This window comes from Myxine glutinosa, chromosome 6, assembly GCF_964187855.1.
Source record: "Myxine glutinosa chromosome 6, kmMyxGlut1.1, whole genome shotgun sequence".
Taxonomy (NCBI): Eukaryota; Metazoa; Chordata; class Myxini; order Myxiniformes; family Myxinidae; genus Myxine; species Myxine glutinosa.
Window position 1 is genome coordinate 38,376,160 of NC_136266.1, and position 20,825 is coordinate 38,396,984.

A 20,825-nucleotide genomic window follows, 5' to 3' on the forward strand; every position below is an offset into this window, starting at 1 on the left:
GCACGGCCGCTCGAGTTGTGTCCGTCCTTCGCCACCCACCGGACGGCCACAAGTACGAGGCACTCAAGCGGCTGCTCCTAGCCACGTTCGGCCTCACGGAGGACGCACGGGCCGTCCGCCTCCTGGATCTCCCCGAGCTCGGCGACACGCGCCCATCAGGTCCGAATGGACCATATGCTGTCGCTGTTGGGTGACGAAGCGCCTGGTTCTCTATTCTGGGCGCTTTTCCGTCACCAACTTCCAGCACAGGTACGCCTCGCGTTGGCCGGGACCGTGCTAACGGAACCCCAAGCTTTGGCCGCCGAGGCGGACAGGTACTTCGCGGCTTTGGACATGCGGGCGAGTGTCGGTGCGGCCGTCGCGGATCTCGAGGCTGATGCTGCTGCCCACCTCGTGGATCCCGAGGCTGATGCTGATTCACAGCATCAGCTTACACAACATACACAGCATGCTGATACGCACCTCGTGGCCGCCGCCACGCCCCGCCCACCGCCGCGGCGAAAACCGCCACCGCGGGGAAAACCGCCAGCTCTACCGGCCTGGCGGAGCCAGCCGCGCCCCTCCAGCTCCACCACCTGGTGCCGGTTCCACGCCAGGTTCAGCCACGAGGCTCGACAGTGTCATCCGCCATGCTCCTTCGACAGGTCGGGAAACGCCCGGGCCGGCACTCGATAGTGGCAATGAGCGCCGGCCGTTCGAACAGCCTGCTGTTCATCACGGACACCTTATCCGGGCGCCGTTACCTGTGCGACACAGGAGCGCAGGTGAGTGTCGTTCCTGCCGGTACGTCGGACAAGCACGCCGCGGGCGTGGGCCCCGCGCTGCTTGCCGCGAACGGGACGCCCATCCGTACGTACGGAAAACGCTGCCTCTCTCTGCGGTTCGGAGGGCAGGTTTTCCGATGGTCGTTCGTCACCGCCGACGTGCCCATGGCATTGCTTGGCGCGGACTTCCTGTGCGCAAATGGGCTCCTGGTCGACGTAAAGCACAGACGTCTTGTCCAGGCCGAGACGTTCAGCTCGCTCGCTTGTGCGCTGCCCAGCTCGTCGAGCAGCCCACTGAGCGGCTCACCGAGCGGCTTGCCAAGCGGCTTGCCGAACGGTTCGGTTCCGGCCACGTTGATCTGTACGCTTCCGGCAGTGGATGAATTCACCCGCCTCCTCGCCAGCTTCCCGGCCCTCACGCGGCCCACCTTCTCGGCGGGGGCCGTCAAGCACGGGGTGGCCCATCACATCCCCACCGTCGGGCCACCGGTCTACGCCCGGGCACGCCGCCTCGAGCCGACGAAGCTGGCGGTAGCAAAAGCGGGGTTCGCTACCCTGGAGCGACTCGGCATCGTTCGGTGCTCGGAGAGTGCTTGGGCGTCGCTGCTGCACATCGTGCCGAAGCCCGGCGGGGGATGGCGACCGTGCGGGGACTATCGCCGTCTCAATGACGCCACCACCCCGACCGCTACCCCGTCCCCCACACTCAGGACTTTTCCGCCCGTTTGGCGGGCATGTCCTTCTTCTCGAAGGTGGACCTCATACGCGGCTACCATCAGGTCCCCGTCAGGCCGGAGGACGTCCCGAAGACGGCGATCATCACGCCGTTCGGACTCTTTGAATTCCTGCGGATGCCCTTCAGCCTGAAGAATGCGGCTCAGGCGTTCCAGCGGCTGATGGACAGCATCCTGCGCGACTTGGATTTTGTATACGTCTACCTGGACGATATCCTCGTCGCCAAGGCGTCCCGCGAAGAGCACCTACACCACCTCCGCACGCTCTTCGAACGCCTGGGCCAGCACGGCCCGATTGTGAACCCCGCAAAGTGCCGGTTCGGCGTCGCCGAACTCGATTTTCTGGGGCACCGCGTCACCAGGCACGGAGCCGTCCCCCTGCCGGCCAAGGTGGAGGCGGTGAAGGGGTTTCCGCGCCCCCGCACGATCAGGGGGCTGCAGGAGTTCCTGGGCATGGTGAACTTTTACCATCGGTTCCTGCCCCGTATCGCCCAGCTCCTGCGCCTCCTGCACGAAGCTCTCCGAGGTAAGCCGGGCAAAGTCGACGTTACCTGGACAGAGCAGATGGACGCGGCGTTCACGGGCGCGAAGCTCGCCTTGGCTAATGCCACCATGCTCGCGCACCCGGCGCCCGATGCGCCGATCGCCCTCACCACCGACGCCTCGGACTACGCGGTGGGCGCGGTGCACGAGCAATAGGTGCGTGGAGCTTGGCAACCGCTGGCGTTCTTTAGCCGGCAGCTTCGCCCGCCCGAACGCCGTTACAGTACCTTCGACCGCGAGTTGCTCGGGCTTCACTTGGCGGTCAGGCACTTCCGCCATCTGCTCGAGGGCCGTGCGTTCACGGCCTTCGTCAACCACAAGCCGCTGGTCTTCGCGATGGGCAAGGTCACAGAGCCGTGGTCAGCCCGGCAGCAACGTCACCTCTCGGCCGTGTCCGAGTACACGACGGACATCCGGCACGTCGCGGGGAAGGACAACCCGGTGGTGGATTGCCTTTCCCGGGCTGTCGCCCACGCAGTCCACCTCGGCATCGACTATGCCCGGATGGCAGCGGACCAGGCCGCTGACCCCGACGTCCAGGCCTTGCGGACCGCCGTCATGGGCCTCCGCGTCACCGAGGTGCCGTTCGACGGCGCGGGCGCGGCCCTCTTGTGCGACGTCTCCCTCGGGCGGCCTCGCCCCATCGTGCCCGCGGGCTGGCAGCGCCAGGTGTTTGACGCCATCCACGGCCTGTCCAACCCGGGCACGAGGGCCTCCCAAAGGTTGATCGCCGACAAATTCGTCTGGCATGGCCTCCGGAAGGCCGTCCGCGGCTGGGCCAGGACGTGCCTCGCGTGCCAGTGCGCCAAGGTGCACCGGCACACCCAGGCCCCGTTTGCCCCGTTTACGGTGCCGGAACGCCGGTTTGACCACGTCCACGTGGACGTGGTGGGACCTCTGCCCCCCTCGCGGGGTTTCACCCACGTCCTCACCATGGTGGACCGCACCACCCGGTGGCCGTGCCCTTGGCATCGACGACGGCGGCGGACGTCGCGCAGGCTTTCATCGCCACCTGGGTCGCCCGGTTCAGTGCCCCCTCAGACATCTCGTCCGACCGCGGCCCCCAGTTCACCTCGGAGCTCTGGGGGGCGGTCGCGCAGGGGCTCGGGGTCCGGCTGCACCGAACCACGGCCTACCACCCCCAGGCTAACGGCCTGTGTGAGCGATTTCACCACTCATTGAAGGCCGCGCTCCGGGCCACCCTCCGCGACGGCGGCTGGGTCGACAGGCTCCCCTGGGTCCTGCTGGGCCTCCGGACGGCGCCCAAGGAGGACCTGCGCGCATCCGCGGCGGAGTTGGTCTTCGGGCAACCGCTGCGGGTGCCGGGCGAGTTCCTCCCCGACTCCACGGCACCATGGTCCGCGGCACAGCAGCGCTCCGCTCTGCAGGAGACCGCCCAGAGGTTCGCCCCGGTGCCGACGGCACGCCACGGGCACCCACCGACGCACGTCGCCCCGGAGCTTCGCACGTCTGAGTACGTCTTCGTCAGCCACGATGCCCATCGGACACCACTGTGGCCCCCGTACGACGGGCCTTTCCGCGTGCTGGAGACCGGGGTGAAGCACTTCACCCTGGACATCGGCGGTACTCCTGACCGCGTTTCTGTGGACCGCCTCAAGCCGGCCCACCTCGACGTGGACCATCCACCGCCGGTGGCCCGACCCCCGCGTTGGGGCCGCCCCCCCTGCGGGCGGACTCCCGGCACCGCCCAGCCCCGATGCCACGCCACCCCCCCCCCCCCCGGTCCTGCACCCATCCCAGGGGCAGCCGGCGGCATTCCAGATGGCATCCCTGCATCCCGGACGCCGCCTGTCGCCAGGGGGCGCTTCGGCCGGGTCATCCGTTTGCCCCGCAAACTGACCCTTCAGGTGCGCGGGGATTCTGGGGGGGCGCGTGTGGCGGACACGAAAGCACTGACGTGGTGACATCACCCCGCACACCAAGTGGGGGTGGGCCACGTCGGGGAGAGAGGCGTGGCCTCAAGATATACACGGGGCGCGCAGCCTTGAGCAGCTCAGTGTTACAGTGAGCTCTTGAATAAAGACTCTTACAAATTACCGCGTTGTCCGCTTCCTCCTTGCTTACAAGTAGTGCGCGTAACACCGCGCTTTAATATTACTGTTTTCAGGCACAATGGCGGCCATTTTCAAAATCCAGTAGCAGCAGCAAGTGCCCTTCTTCCTTGCACCATTGATTGTTCAGTTTAAATATGGTCCCCAGTCACCTTGCTCTCTTCCATGAGCCTCGATCTTCTCTTTTGAAACAACACAATATCTCACATTGGATACATTCCTCGAGCACATTTTGGTGAGGTATGCTCTTCAAAAATGTAGGCTACCTTTACAGGTTTCATACGCAGACTTAGGACGTCATGTACGCATTTCTGACGTGGTTACATCGCCAACCAAAGCATAATTAATATTTTGTCTCCATCTTCTAATTTAAAGTGACACCGATGTAGGTCAGTATATTGTCACAGTAATACATGTAAACGTTTACAATTATTGTAAAAACGTATTTTCTAGCTTGGGCCATGCAAACAGCGGACTGCTCTCACACCTCCCAATATATTGAACGTGTAAATTGTTCAATCGTGACAAACAAATAAACACGACAGGGCTCAAAATGAAAATACAGTACTCGTGTAAGCCAGGTATCAAGGTAACAATTACCGTCTGGATGGAGGTTACAGATTATGTTTTCCGTTGTTATTAGAATATTGTCGACTGAGGAAACAGCTACTCCAACATTTTAACCTCTTCGTCGAAGGCTTCTTTGGCCATGCAGATCATCGTGCTGGGAAGCGGCGCCGCGTACCCGACCGTAAACCGCGGCGCGTCAGCGTACGTTGTGCGTGCTCAGGATGGCTTGTGCTGGCTCTTCGACTGCGGGGAAGGAACTCAAACTCAATTACAACGCTGTGGCCTCGCTCCCGGTAGGTCCTTGTAACAAAACATACGATACTATTAACTCCCTGCCGGGACAAGTACTATAATAGTACTAATTAAGTGTGTGCTTATGTGTGTGTGTGTTTATGTATGTATGTGCGTGTGTGTATGTATGTGCGTGTGTGTATGTATGTATGTATGTATGTATGTGTGTGTGTGTGTGTGTGTGTGTGTTTATATATGTATGTATGTATGTATGTATGTATGTATGTGTGCACGTGTTTATGTGTGTGTGTGTGTATGTGCACGTGTTTATGTGTTTATGTATGTATGTATGTATGTGCACGTGTTTATGTATGTATGTGTGTGTTTATGTATGTATGTGTGTGTTTATGTATGTATGTGTGTTTATGTATGTATGTGTGTGTTTATGTATGTATGTGTGTGTGTTTATGTATGTATGTGTGTGTTTATGTATGTATGTATGTATGTGTGTGTGTTTATGTATGTGTGTGTGTGTTTATGTATGTGTGTGTGTGTTTATGTATGTATGTGTGTGTGTGTTTATGTATGTATGTATGTATGTGTGTGTGTGTTTATGTATGTATGTATGTTTGTGTGTGTGTGTGTTTATGTATGTATGTATGTGTGTGTCTATGTATGTTTGTGTGTGTGTGTGTGTCTGTATGTTTGTGTGTGTGTTTATGTATGTATGTATGTGTGTGTGTTTATCTATGTATGTATGTGTGTGTTTATGTATGTATGTATGTATGTGTGTGTTTATGTATGTTTGTGTGTGTGTGTGTGTGCTCTCTGGTGTGTGTGTGTGTGTGCTCTCTGTTACGAGCCTTTGCCCAAGTATTAAGAAAATGTTAACCTTCGATCAAAATGGGAAGCTCTACATTTGGGTGTCGTTTGCATCAGTGGGTTTTCAAAAGCAGAGATGCCGCACTCGTACGGATTCTGTTTCACTAACCAGTTCATCAACTCTTCAGCATTATATGTTTGTCATACTCCACTCCTACATCCATTCCTTTTTTGGAGACATGATCGAGCTAGACTCTAAAGACTCTAGACTCGTGGAAGAACAAGGTGCGAGAAGGTAAAAAGGCAAAACACTGACAGTGCAGCAACAGTTTGATGCAACGAGCAAGGGAGTGAATAGACAGGAAGAGGAGGGCGAGAAACATTAACTTGCAAATAAGGTTGGGCTAGATGGGATTAGGGGGAGCAGCAAAGGTCATGGATAAGGATGTGAGATGGTGGTGCACCACCAGCTTGATGGTCTGCAGGGAAAGGTGGGAGAGCACAGCCTCTGGAAGGCTGTTCCACAAATTGGAGAAAAGAGTGGAAGGGTGCAGGAGCCTGCATTTTGACAGTATAACCAGGAGATGGTTAATGGAAAAATACATGTATCCTGGAGTAGCTGGGGAGGGTCGGAGGGCTCAGAGAGCGGATGGAACCTGACCAGGCCTGAGAGGGTAAAGAGACAGACAGAGAGAGACAGACCGACCACGTATCGTACATTCCTGCGATGTGAGAACAGGCTTTAAACTTCTGCTTTATCACAGATTCCAATAATGTTGAGCTTTACATTGCACAGAATCCAATAAAGACGTGATGCTGGGGACCGGTGCTATAGGAGAGAGCTACGGACATTGATTTAAGGAGAAAGGCCTAGTACACTGAGAAAAGTTCAAATTTTCCAAAGAAAGACTTTGGAAAATAAACGATAAACGCTAAAGTAGTGCTAAACTTCCGGATTTTTTGTAATGAACTTTAATATCGTTATTTTAATGAAATTGATGTACATACTTGAACATCGTGCAGGGTATCGTGTACTATGAACTCCCTAGTTTAAAAAATTAGGTTGTGTTTGTAATTGTTTTTTTCATAACATACTCGATTTCAATTTGAGTATATATTATGCTGTAACGGGATGGTTAATTTAAATAAATCCCAAGAAAGATGGTTGGATGGGTGAGGGGTTGTTTGTTGTTATAAATGGGATTTGTTGTTCATTTTTTTGCAGGTCGTATTAAAAAGGTGTTCATCTCCCATCTACATGGAGATCACGTGTTTGGCCTCCCTGGACTGCTGTGCACACGAAGTATGCAAAACCCGTCGTTGGATCCGACTGACTCTCAAATAGAAACGCATCCACTCTTCATGGAGATATTTGGGCCACGCGGCCTTCGGCGTCTGCTGCGCACTGTGCTAGAGCTCTCTCGGTCACAGCTATCATTTGGATTTGTAGTTCATGAGCTTGAGCCACAGGTCCAGCAATACACAGAGGCCGCGTGGCCCGATTGGCAGCCGTCCGAGGAGGCTCAAGGTCTTGAGCACCCACAGGAGAGGCCTGGTCGTCAGGTGCTGCCTGAAGCTGATGGGACCTATATTTTGGTCCGCGGTGGGTCACTGAGGGTGCAAGCAGTTAGTTTGCGCCACCGAGCTCCATCCTTTGGTTTTGTGCTGGCAGAAGAAGAGCGGCCTGGTCGGCTCAACTCTCAAAAGCTACAAGAACTAGGTGGGATCGATGTTTCTGTTGTTACACAAGCATAGTGAGGGTGTTGTTACCCCATACACAGCTGTTAACCAATTGGTTCACTCTGTCGGTCTATTTCTCTTCTCGAGGAACGACTTGATTTCAATCAAATTTTATATTTTGAACACTGCAGAATACGAATTGGAACATGAGCCTGTTGTTTAGCAGTACTTTGGCTCTGAATTTGTCAAATTGTACGGATACTGGTCCTGATCGTGCATGCCCATGGATTAGTAAGGTAATTATTCTACTGTCTACCTACCTGGCAGTCAAACAAAATGGAAAATCATTCCAAACAGGAAACGTACTGTTTTTAGGAATGCCATAAAGGACACAACACACAGAAATAACTAATGTAATGTGTTAAATGCGGTGGTGTAAAAGACGGTGCATCTACGACGTATACGTTTGTTTTCTTTTTTTTCTTCTCCTCAATGTTTGTTTTATTTTTATTATACAACCTTTAAAACTTTTATTCTAAATTTAATTATAGATTTAAACACTAGAACAGAAAAACGTCATGTTTGCACTTCCAAAATCCTTCAGTTTAGCAGTACTTGGGCCAGATTTTATGCCGTCTCGACCAATCAAATTCACCATGCGCTCTGAGGGAGGAATAACGGCGAGACAAAAATGGTTGTGCCCAGTGATGGAACCACAGAGCTAATTTCGAACAAAATGTCTATCCCAAAAAACGTCAGTTTCTCCAAAGGTTGACAGTGGGTTCAACGCTGGACTGTTCCGTTTGACCCATCGTCTTTGTATTATTGACTTCGCGCCTGTTATTTGAAGTTCAAGAAACAAAGCTAAAATATATATTTCTCAGCAATGTAAAGCAAGAGTGAAAAAGACCCTTCCTTTTTCTCAAGACTGTGTGGGGTAAGATGGTCTCTCAATTCTAGTGTTGAGAATGTATTTGATGTTCTATTTTAATGCCCAATTCTAAAACTAGTGTGATAGAATGTAGTTTCATTCAAACTTTGTGTGTTTGAAAGAAAAAAAACATATATATATATATATATATATATATATATTTTTTTTTTTTTCCTGGAGGAAATGACACATACACACACACAAAAAATATATATATATGCACACACAGTCGTGGCTAAAAATATTGGCACCTTTACACTTTTCCAAATAATGCACCATTTCCTCCAGAAAATTGTTGAAATAAAAAAAATTATTGGCATCCACATATGTATTTCTTTGGTTTGCAGTGGAACAAAACAAAAAAGCTGAAAAAATACTAACTCTTGGCTTATTCCACACAGAAATCCTAAAATGGCCCGGACAATATTATTGGCACCTTTTAGAAGTTGTTAGAAATAATTAGATTTCAAGCAGGTGATTCTCATTTACTTTGGGAATTGAACTCACCTATGGTGAGTTGCAGGTGCCTGCAATATAAAAATCACTCATTCAACCAGTTTGGACAGAGAAAAGGAGTCATACTGCTGTTTTGTGTCACTGTGTGCACCGCAATGAGCAAGGAGAAAAGAAAGAAAACCAGAGAATTGTCTGAGGAGGTCAGACACATGATTGTAGCAAAGCATGGAAAATCTCAAAGCTACAAGTCCATCTCCAGAGACCTTGATGTTCCTGTATCCACCGTACACAATGTTATCAGGAAGTTTAAGGCCCATAGCACTGTAGCCAACCTCCCTGGACGTGGCCGCAAGAGAAAACTTGATTGAAGATTGCAACGAAGGATTGTTTGAATGGTGGTGAAAGCACCTCAATCAACTGCCAAACAGATTCAAGCTGACCTTCAGACACAAGGTACAAGTTTCAATTCGCACCATCCGCGCCAACTCAATGAAAGGGGGTTCTATGGTAGGAGACCCAGGAGAACCCCACTGCTGAGAAAGACTGACTGGAGTTTTCCAAAACATACCTGAACAAGCCAAAATCCTTCTGGGAGAATGTCCTGTGGACAGATGAGACCAAATTGGAGCTTTTTGGTAAAGCACAACAAAATGCGGCCTTCAAGGAAAAGAACACCTTCCCTACTGTCAAACATTGAGGAGGTTCAGTGATGTTTTGGGGTTGCTCTGCTGCCTCTGGCACTGGGTGCCTTGAATGTGTGCATGGCATCATGAAATCAGGAGATTACCAAGACATTTTGGATCGCAATGTTCAGCCCAGGTTCAGTAAGCTGGGTCTCCGTCGAAGGTCATGGGTCTTGCAACAGGACAATGACCCCAAACACACTTCAAAAAGCACCCAGGAATGGTTCAAGACAAAACACTGGACTGTTCTGAAGTGGCCAGCAATGAGTCCAGATCTAATTCCCATTGAACACCTGTGGGGAGATCTGAAAACAGCATTTGGGAAAAGGCACCCTTCAAATCTGGGAGAACTGGAGCAGTTTGCAAAAGAAGAGTGGACCAAACTGCCAGTAGAGAGGTGGAGAAAGCTCATTCATGGCTATAGGAAGCGCTTGACTGCAGTTATTTTGTCCAAAAGCTGTGCTACCAAATATTAAGTCTCGGGTGTCAATAATTTTGTCAATGCCATTTCTTTTTATTTTCTGATTTAAAAGGATATATTAAGTTCTGAATCAAAAACAAAGGTTCTGTAATATTAACATTGAAATGAAAAATTGTGGAGACCAAATACTTTCGTCAATTTCAATGTATTTTTAGAGAAAATTGTGAGTTATTTGAAAAAGGTGCAAGGGTGCCAATATTTTTGTCCACGACTGTATTGTATATGTATGTATATATACATATATATACAGTCATGTGAAAAAGTAAGTACACCCCATGTAAAGTTTTGACTTTTTCAACATATTTCAACATACAGCTATTTGATCTTAATTTCAACAATATTGATAAAGGTGATATAATATAACAAGAATGAAGGTGTGGAGGTTGAAAGAGGTGACAGTGAGGGAGGCATTAAAAGAGAGGCTGAGTATGGTGGAGGATGATGTGGTTGAGCTTGAAAGTGGTTGGATGTCAATGAAAGATAGTCTGTTGGGAGCCGTTGGTGAGGTATGTGGATGGACAAAAGGACCACCGAGGCACTCGGAAACATGGTGGTGGGATGATGAAGTTGGAAAGAAGATTGACGAGAAGAGGAAGAAGTTCAAGGAGTGGCAGAAGGCGAAGGGTATGGGGGCAGAAAAGGCAGAGCATGAAAGTTATAAGGCAGCCAAGAAGGCTGCAAAGAAAGAGGTAGCAAAGGCACAGCAGGCATGTAGGAAAATGTTCAGAGAGCGCTTGGATTCGGAAGAGGGTCAGAGAGCGGTATTCAGGATTGCAAAGCAGATTGCGAAAGAGGTGTGATGTGATGGGGTTGAGTTGCTTGAAGGATGAAGTGGGACAAATCGTTGTGGACCCAGATGGAATTAAAGGAAGATGGAAGAGATATATGGAAATACTGTTGAATGCAGAGAATGAATGGGATGGCAACATAGAGAGTAACCCAGTTTTAGGACCGGCAGAGAAGATAACCGAGAAGGAAGTTGAGGAAGCGATAAAAGCAATGAAGAGTAGAAACGCGGGAGGGCCGATGGGAGTTGTGGGAGATATGTTGAAGGCAGCGGGAAATTGGGGTGTGAAGAGAATGACAGAGATCTGCAATCTGGTGGTGAAAGAAGGCCGCATTCCAGTGGATTGGGAACTGAGTACCCTCGTCCCTCTATACAAGGGGAAAGGTGACCCTCTGGACTGTGGCTCGTATCGAGCGATAAAGTTATTGGAGCATGGAATGAAGGTATTGGAAAGGGTGTTGGAGAGAAGGATAAGGAAGAAAGTGAAGATTGACGAAATGCAGTTTGGATTTATGCCAGGAAGAGGAACGACAGACGCACTTTTTATTGTGAGGCAGTTGCAGAAGTATATGGAGAAGAGGAAGAAGTTGTTTCTTGGGTTTGTTGATCTGCAGAAAGCATTCGATAGGGTCCCACATGAAGTAGTGACATGGGCATTGAGGAAGTTAGGAGTGGAGGAATGTATGATCAGAGTAGTGATGGCAATGTACAAAAGAGCGCGCACAGCTGTAAGGACGAAGGACGGGAACAGTGGTGAGTTTGAGGTGAAGGTGGGAGTGCATCAAGGGTCGGTACTAAGTCCACTACTATTTGTAGCTGTGATGGAGGTGCTGGCTCAGAACGTAAAGGAGGGTCTACCGTGGGAATTGTTGTATGCAGATCTGGTGTTGATTGCAGAAAGTATGGATGGAGTGAAGGAGAACATGAACAAGTGGAAGGAATGTATGGAGACAAAAGGTCTGAAGGTGAATATCGGAAAAACGAAGGTGATGGCAAGTGGTAAAGCATGTGGTGAGGTGGAAAGAACTGGGAAGTGGCCGTGTGCTGTGTGCAGGAAGGGTGTCGGAGTGAATTCCATTCAATGTACAATGTGCGCTGAGTGGGTTCATCAAAAATGTAGTGGTCTGGGAGGGTCAATAACCAGTGTGGCAGCTACATTCAAGTGTAAGGTGTGCACAGAGGGAGCTGCAGATGGAGGAAATGTTGAGTTGGATCTTGGAGATGGCGTGAAGCTGGAAGGTGTGAAAACATTTTGATACCTTGGAGACATGCTGAATGGAGAAGGTGGATCAGACTCGGCAACGGTTGCTCGAGTGAGGTGTGCATGGAAGAAGTTTCGGGAACTGAGTGGCGTGCTGATGAGGAGGGGAGTGTCATTGAAACTGAAGGGAAAGGTGGATGCTGCATGTGTGAGAAGTGTTATGATTTATGGGAGTGAGACATAGGTAATGAACGTAGAGCAGCAACGAAGGCTGGAAAGAGTGGAAATGCGAATGGTTTGGTGGAGTATCGTTGAGAGAGAGGAAGACAAATGATGAATTGCGAAAGATGATGGGAATATAGCCTGTGATGGATGCTGTGAAGAGAAACAGGTTGAGATGGTTTGGTCATGTGTTGAGGAAGGATGAAAGTGACTGGTTGAAAAGAGTGATGGGAATGAATGTAGAAGGAAGTAGAGGACGGGGAAGACCGAGAAAGACTTGGCTAAAGATGGTCGAAGAAGAAATGCGGGCAAGGGGGTTAACAAGGGGAGATGCAGAAAATAGGGCAAAATGGAGAATATTGTAATGGGGACCGCAAGGCTAACGCCCACTCTTGCAGGGAAAATGGCCTTGAAATGCCTGTTGTTGTTGTTGTTGTAGTGCATTGTATCATTTAAATAAACATAAATGCAAATTTCGCATGTGGAAAAAGTAAGTACACCCTTGGCTCTAATAGGTGGTTTTGCCCCCTTTGGCAGAAACAATCTCAAGTAGGCGTTACTTATAACTGTCTACCAGTCTCTGACATCGACTGGGAGAAATTTTTGCCCACTCCTCCATGCAGAATTCTTTCAACTGTGCGATGTTTGAGGGGTTTCTTGCATGCACAGCTCGTTTCAAATCCCCCCACAACATCTCGATGGGATTTAGATCCGGGCTTTGACTTGGCTATTCCAGAACCCTCCATTTCTTTCTTTTCAGCCATTCCTTGGTGGATTACTGGTATGCTTAGGGTCATTGTCATGTTGCAAAGTCCATCTTTGTTTGAGCTTCAACTTTCCGACAGATGGCCTCACATTATCCTCAAGCACCCGCTGGTACAATGAAGAATTCATAGTGGATTATATGATGGTGAGCTGCCCAGGCCCTGATGCAGCAAAGCTGCCCCAAACCATAATATTTCCACCACCATGCTTTACAGTTGGTATCAGGTTCTTGTGGTCAAATGCTGTCTTTGGTTTTCACCAAACATGTCTTTTGGTACTGTGGCCAAATAGCTCTAACTTTGACTCATCTGTGCAGAGCACATTGTTCCAGAAGTGCTGGTCTTTGCCGAGGTGTTCATTGGCAAACTTTAGTCTTGTCCTGATGTTCTTTCTGGACAGCAAAGGTTGCCTCCTGGCACACCTCCCATGTAGATCAAATTTGTGCAGCCTCTTTCTAATGGTAGACTCATGCACTTTGACATCAGCAGTGGCAAGAGCTACCTGTAGGTCCCGTGATGACATTCTGGGGTTCTTAGAGACTTATTTCAGCATCTTGCGGTCTGCTCTCGGGCTGAACTGCTGGGGCGGCCTGGCCTGAACAAGTTGGCAGTTGTTTGGAATCTTCTCCACTTGTAGATGATCTTCCGGACAGTCGAATGATCGATTTCAAATTGTTTGGAGATCTTTTTAAATCACTTCCCAGACTCGTAGGCATCTATAACCTTCTTTTTGAAGGTATCAGAGAGCTCTTTTGATCTCGGCATGGTGACGCCGCAGACTTCAACAACAAAGGCATCTATAACCTTTAAATAAGACAGGTTCCTCCAAGATCCTCTCTAACGATGTTCTAATCATTTGCACCTGAGCTTGTGCACCTGATTCTAATTTTAGGTATTTGAAGTAGTGATAAATGTAGGGGTGTACTTACTTTTTCCACATGTGAAATTTGCATTTATGTTTATTTAAATTATACAATGGACTACAAAATGTTAATGTTTCATGATATTTGTTATATTATATCACCTTTATCTCTCAATATTGTTGAAATTAAGATCAAATAGCTGTATGTTGAAAAAGTCTAAACTTTACATGGGGTGTACTTACTTTTTCACATGACTGTATATATATATATAATATATATATATATATATATATTGTTGCGGTTCTCTACGCCGGCCTTATTCCCCTTATGAAGGGGGGATTAATCCCCTCGTCTTTACTGGCCTGGTGGAACCGAGACTTATTACGTCCCTCCCAGACACACGCGGAGTAGGGTTTCGGGACTACTTTCTCGCTCATACCTTAGTACCCGCGCTGCCCTGGGAGCGAGGAAACAAGCCTCGCACAAACCACGTATGATGTTAGTCCGCCGAGCGGATTGCGTACACGTGACCCGTGCAGTCTTAACTAGTGGAACCCGATTGGAGCGATCTTATTCGTGTCACGCTTAGTCAATGGAGGAAACCACAGGAACGATTGAATCAGAAAGAAAGAACAAGGGTTTAATTATTCCCACACGTATATACGGTTCGAGGACGAAGAGACACAGAGCAATCCTTAAACAGTCTTAACCTATCCTTGGGGCAACGGGCCCGTCTCACTCACACAGTGGATTGCAGATGGGCAGGTGTTCCCCACGCGTCGATGTTGTCGTCCAGAGACGGCCTCCGTCCGGCTCTCCACGGTCCCCGGCACGTCCCGCGAAGATGGCGGCAGGCGAAGGCAGGGACTCGTAGCGTGTCTGTCGTGCAAAGGGATGATGATGCGAAACGGTAGAGTGCGGATTTTAGCGCGGCTGGCGGTTACTCAGCCTTGTTCATTCGCGTGGCTGAAATGCGCTATATTCGCTATCGGCGCGTCTGGCTGCGCCCGCGTATATGTAGCGGCCAACTCTTCTCCTTCAATACACTTGGTGTTGGTTAGCGCACGCGTTCTCGTGCAATGATCAAGTTCATCAGGCAGCAGTCCGCTTATCTCTCTCTCTCCTCTGCGAGTCCTCTCGAGGGCTTTTGCGCAGCGGTTCTTATAGCTACGCCCCTCGAACCTTCTGGAACTCACCAGACTCTTCTCACCACGCCCTCTGACGCCACGCCGCCGCCACCACCCTCGAGCTCTGATTGGCGGCTCGTGCTTACCGTCATTGCTTCTGCCGCTCCACCTCGACTCTGCCCCGATCCTTACTAGGCCTACCTCGTGTTAACTCGGCCAATGATCACCCAATGCTTAACAAACTGGATCGAGGTTAGGGTGGCTGGGAAATCGGTGGCAAGTAGGGCCTATCCTCCTGGCTCCTACTCAATGCAGAATTAACACTGGAAGGGAACTAAGCTCACAAATACTAAGACATAACTATACTATTGTGAGGCTACATGTTGCTTGTGTGACTAACTATGGGGGACAGACTTTAACCTTTCTTACACTCACTCGACAGACTCAAAACCGCAACACTGCCCCCCTCCTTCGTCAGACTCGTCCCTGAGTCAAACCTACTGGAACGACTGGTTTTGAGAAAGAGTTGGGACTAACTTTTAATTATGTGTGACACTTAGATGTGGTTCCCCCTAACATTTATTCTTACCCGTGTATGCGACAGTTTTAAAACACAATATGTCCCACCTACTGCGTTGAGCAGCTGACTATCATACTCGCACCCACAATTAACCGAATTGTGGAATTATTTTCAAACTAAACATAGAGCCGGTGGGCAGCATTTTATATGCAATCACAATCTAACTTATTTACAGTTCTATGACCCAGGACCTGTCCTTTTTGAAAAGAAGTTGGAGGGGAGAGAAAAACACAGCAATGAACAAATACACAGTCATCAAAAGTTCACATTTCACATTTGCTGCTGGTGTCCGGAATCTTCTGTCTTCCTGCATCTTCTGTGTGCAATAAAACTTCCAGTTCTTCTTTCCTAACACACCCATAATAAAAATGTACAAAAACAGGTGTTCGTTTTTATTTTGCCAGCAGGGCCAACCCTATGTGGTCCAACTGCGTGACATTGATGCCACTCAAAACCAGTGGTCCAAAGATGCAAGGTAAGTTTGCAGCAAAGTGTAAGGCCACAAAACCTGTGGTCCATAATGTGTAATGTGGTGATGTGCAACAAAGTGTCTGTGGCAGCAAGTGCTGCACATGGGCAGCAAAGTTATAACCAATGAGACGGCAGCAAAGTGCTGCGCAGTTCATCTGCACAGGTGTAGCAAAGTGCAACAGGGGTGCTGCACAGGTGCAGCAAGGTTGCTGCACAGTTCGATGTTGCTGCACAACTCCTCCAAAGTGGGTCCAGGGGTTGGGGAAGAGGCAAAGCACGGTCAGCAAAGCAGAAAGGGCGCAAAGGTACACATCAACACAAGGTAATGCAGCATGAGGGGCGCGGGAAAGCGAGCAGAGCAAGCTCGTCCCTAACCGTTCGTACCCCCCAATGTCAGCTTACACTACCCTTGCCCCTCCCTGTATTTACAAATTCGTCACTACGTCCTGTCTCCTATATCCCCCTCAAAGCCAAATTTGTCTCCCAATCCCTCCCAGGAAGGAAGGAATGGAACAAACACAATGTCTCATCACGTCCTGATGCGTCTTACTCACTCAAACAGTTTCAAAGCCCTGGTGTGGAGTTCCGTTTCCTTTGGTGAATGGATGTGGATGGCTTAAAGGGAATTTCCTCTTCCTAACTACTCTAATGACATTAACTCACTTACACTACCCGGGGTCATACCCTGCCAATTGGCCATCTTTAAACTATGTGGTTCTAAAAACCAATTCCCATTGACCACTCTGCAGTGCCCATGAATTTGGGTCTCACTCCCCAATTTTTCTTATTGTGCCCTTGCACAATTTTGGGGCTGGGTTGTGTGGCTCCACTAGCAGGTCCAACTACCTGCGCACCTCCGCCACTGAAGTCGCCACCCGAGCTTACCTGCTCCTGCGACAACCAAACTGGGGAAGGCCCTCCCTGGCTCTTTACCCCTCTGATGCCCTCTCTGGCATTGGGCTACCCGGGTCCTTCTCTTGGATCCTAGGACCCCATTGAACACTACTCACGACTACTCTGACTGGCTCCCAGAGCCTACCTGCGGTCTCACCTGGCCGACAAACTACCAGTGGCGGAGTGCTCCAATAACCATACGCACCAAGAAAGCCACACGCCCAGCCATTCCACGTATGCATGCACCCAACCAAGCACTTCTTGCTACTTCCCGCACCACAGGTGTCAATATCCAAACAACTTACCTAAGCCCTCTACCTGACTTTAAACTACCCACCCCGGGTATTCGTGAATGCGTCCATCTCCCCCCATTCACTCCTTCGCACCATGCATTCCACACTTTTTACTTCACACCAAGCATTTCACACCATTTATTCCACACACCAATTATTCCTGGCACACCTTTTGTGCTCTTACACCTTTTCCCATACACTCCAGCACAACTCCATTTGTCTCAATACACAATTCCTCACACACACACTGATTCTCAACCAATTCCTCATTTGCTCAATACCATCCTCACACACACAGTGATTCTTAACCAATTCCTCATTTGCTCAATACCATCCTCACACACACAGCATCATCTAGCTGACTACTTCCCCTAAAACTTGTGCTTCCCCGTCTTCCCTTACACTAAGCACTTCCCTCGTCATTAACAACCATCTAATCCAACTACGTCCCCTCTACCTGCACAAATGTCGCTACTTAAATCTTGTCACTACTGTCTGCTGATTCCCTATCAATTAACCTAGCCCACCCTCGGTGAGCTTCGGTGCCCCATGGAGGTAACCATCGCTGGTCCCTCCATGTGCATTTCACTGCCATCCCCCTAATCTAATGCTCATGAGCCCCAAAATGAGGAATGGTGAAACTGCCATTCCCCTACGCCGGGTACCATTCGCCAACACTATTGCTAATTGTCCACTCCACTTGAGCCTCTCGGTGCGGAAATACATTTTCTAGGCTTGGCTTCGAAAAGCCGAGCGATGCATGCGGGTGGTTGATCTACTGTAGGTTGTGTCCGTCCGGCATTTTTGATTCAGGGGAGGAGGCTTGGTTGGGCCAAGGTTCAAAGCGCCATCTCTGCGCGATGCCTTGCGGTCCCACGCACGATGGCCCAACCGCCCACGGTCGGAGCATCGCACCCGCCAGGGGGCGCGGCTCCGAACTCTCCTACCCCCCCTTGAACTGTGCCGATTGCCTTTTCCGCCAAGGCGCGGCACCGACCATACAGGGCGGGGCCCGGCGCGAACCGTGCACGCTGGTCCTTGTGAGACCGCTGCGGCAACGATCCCCGCCGATCCCCGCTGCACATAAAGCACGCAACTCACCAAGGGCTCGCGTCGGCTATACGTCGCGCTAAATGCTCCCCCGGTCTGTGTCGATGCTCGAGCCGCGCTCTCACCACACGCGACCCATTCCACATTCGTACACCGCGGTGCTCCAGCGCCTCCCATACACTCCCTTACTGCACTCTCCTGTGCACACTCTTCTCTTACATCCTCAGGTGCACACCACCCAGGCACACTCATGCCTTTTGCACACTCCATTATCTCACACCCTAGCGCACATCCTGCCGCATGTCGTCGTCCAGAGACGGCCTCCGTCCGGCTCTCCACGGTCCCCGGCACGTCCCGCGTAGATGGCGGCAGGCGAAGGCAGGGACTCGTAGCACGTCTCTCGTGCAAAGGGATGATGATGCGAAACGGTAGAGGGCGGACTTTAGCGCAGCTGGCGGTTACTCAGCCTTGTTCATTCGCGTAGCTTAAATGCGCTATATTCGTTATCGGCGCGTCTGGCTGCGCCCGCGTATATGTAGCGGCCAACTCTTCTCCTTCAATACACTTGGTGTTGGTTAGCGCGCGCGTTCTCGTGCAATGATCAAGTTCATCAGGCAGCAGTCCGCTTATCTCTCTCTCTCCTCTGCGAGTCCTCTCGAGGGCTTTTGCGCAGCGGTTCTTATAGCTACGCCCCTCGAACCTTCTGGAACTCACCAGACTCTTCTCACCACGCCCTCTAACGCCACGCCACCACCCTCGAGCTCTGATTGGCGGCTCATGCTTACCGTCATTGCTTCTGCCACTCCACCTCGACTCCGCCCCGATCCTTCCTAAGCCTACCTCGTGTTAACTCGGCCAATGATCACCCAATGCTTAACAAACTGGATCGAGGCTAGGGTGGCTGGGAAATCGGTGGCAAGTAGGGCCTATCTTCCTGGTTCCTACTCAATGCAGAATTAACACTGGAAGGGAACTAAGCTCACAAATACTAAGACATAACTATACTATCGCAAGGCTACATGTTGCTTGTGTGACTAACTATGGGGGACAGACTTTAACCTTTATTACACTCACTCGACAGACTCAAAACCGCAACAATAAATGTGTATATATATATATATATATATATATATATATATATATATATATATATATATATATATATATATATATAGATGGATGGTTGTTTGCTTCTTTATTGAACACACCTTTTGATGTAATCACTGTTATCCACTCCATTTCACTCATTGCCATCACCTGTTGCAGGTGTGCTGCCAGGGCCTTTGTATGGGCAGATCAAGGCTGGACAAAGCATTACATTGCCAAACGGACAGCTGCTGGAACCCCGCGATGTGATGGGTCCACCCATTCCGGGATGCAAGCTCTGCATCTTCGGTGATTGCATCGGTCCGCTTGATAGTGCCGCTGCACATTTGTGCCAGGTACGCAGAGCCCTACACTTTGAACATTTCTGCATGTAAATGCAATTTCCCTTCATATAACTATTGGTGAAATAATTTGAGAGCAAACATCTTTTCTTTTTTGAGGAAATCGCTCCAGATTATTCCAGATCTACAAATCCGTTGTGGAAAGGTATTTGGAAACTGAGGTCAATGATTGTTTGTTTGTTTGTGTTTTAAGTCAAACTCGAACGTCACTCAGTAGAGCGCATACTCCCGCCGTGGGTTTAGTTGGAATAATACGTTTTGTTTAACATCCCCTCTCCCCAAAACAATAAATGAAAAAGAAAGTAAGCCCCAACTGTCAGATAATTTATTTTGATATATCTCGGAATTAGAGGAGAAAAACATCATTTAAGAATAAGAATAAAAGCTTTAATGCAGTAAAACAGAAAAAATCTTTCCCAAAAAAATTTCCTGGATCCGGAATAATATCCTGAGCTTCACCAAAAACTTATCAATTCTTCCTTATCCCAAGGGCAATCATCCCACCAACGTTCATCCAAATCCGTTCAGAACTTCACATGAACGTTCAGAACTCTCTCATGTACAGATTTATCCCATCTCGTCTTCAGTTGTCATACCCTTCCTCCCGTCCATGGTACACAGAATCTTGTGGTGAGACTATTGCCCAGAAACAACTTGCTTTCGTCTCCTGGAAAGCAAATCCAACGGAAGGAAATCTCATTTCCTTTCACAAAGCCCGAAACAAGTGTGTCCACCCTCAGGAGAGCCAGGAAACAATATCTCTCCATTCTCAGGACCAAACTCTCTTATCTGTCTCCCTCTTCCAAATGCTGGTGGCGTCTGGTCAAACCTGTTTCTGGTGTTTGTTCACCCTACATCCCCTCCCTCACCTCAAATGGCCACACGGCTGACTCCGCACGTGAAAAAGCTGAATGCCTCAACTCTGTATTTGCCTCTAAATCTTGTGTCCCAAACCCATCCCTCTCTGTACCCACCGTACCCAGTCGTACCCAGCTGCTCCTGGACTCTGTGTCCTTTCCTCCTGACAAGGTGGAAAAGTTTCTGTCAACCCTCGACTCTGATTCTGCAACTGGACCTGACGGCATCAGCCCACGGGTCCTAAAATCCTGTTCTTCCGCTCTTTCACTCCCTCTCTCTGTTCTCTTCACCCTCTCTTTT

The 20,825-nt window shown here is 49.7% G+C and overlaps 1 protein-coding gene across 3 annotated transcripts in view; it reads left to right on the forward strand.

The window, feature by feature from the left end:
- The first annotated feature begins 4,753 nt into the window (after nucleotides 1-4,753).
- Nucleotides 4,754-20,825, forward strand: part of ELAC1 (elaC ribonuclease Z 1) — a 42,468-nt gene continuing 26,396 nt past the window's right edge. For all 3 annotated transcript variants that reach the window (XM_068119845.2, XM_068119846.2, XM_068119848.2), the window contains exons 1-3: nucleotides 4,754-4,976; nucleotides 6,962-7,456; nucleotides 19,486-19,661. In XM_068119845.2, coding sequence (XP_067975946.1) covers nucleotides 4,823-4,976; nucleotides 6,962-7,456; nucleotides 19,486-19,661 — 825 coding nt within the window. In that variant the 5' untranslated portion in view covers nucleotides 4,754-4,822. The remainder of the gene's footprint in view (nucleotides 4,977-6,961; nucleotides 7,457-19,485; nucleotides 19,662-20,825) is intronic.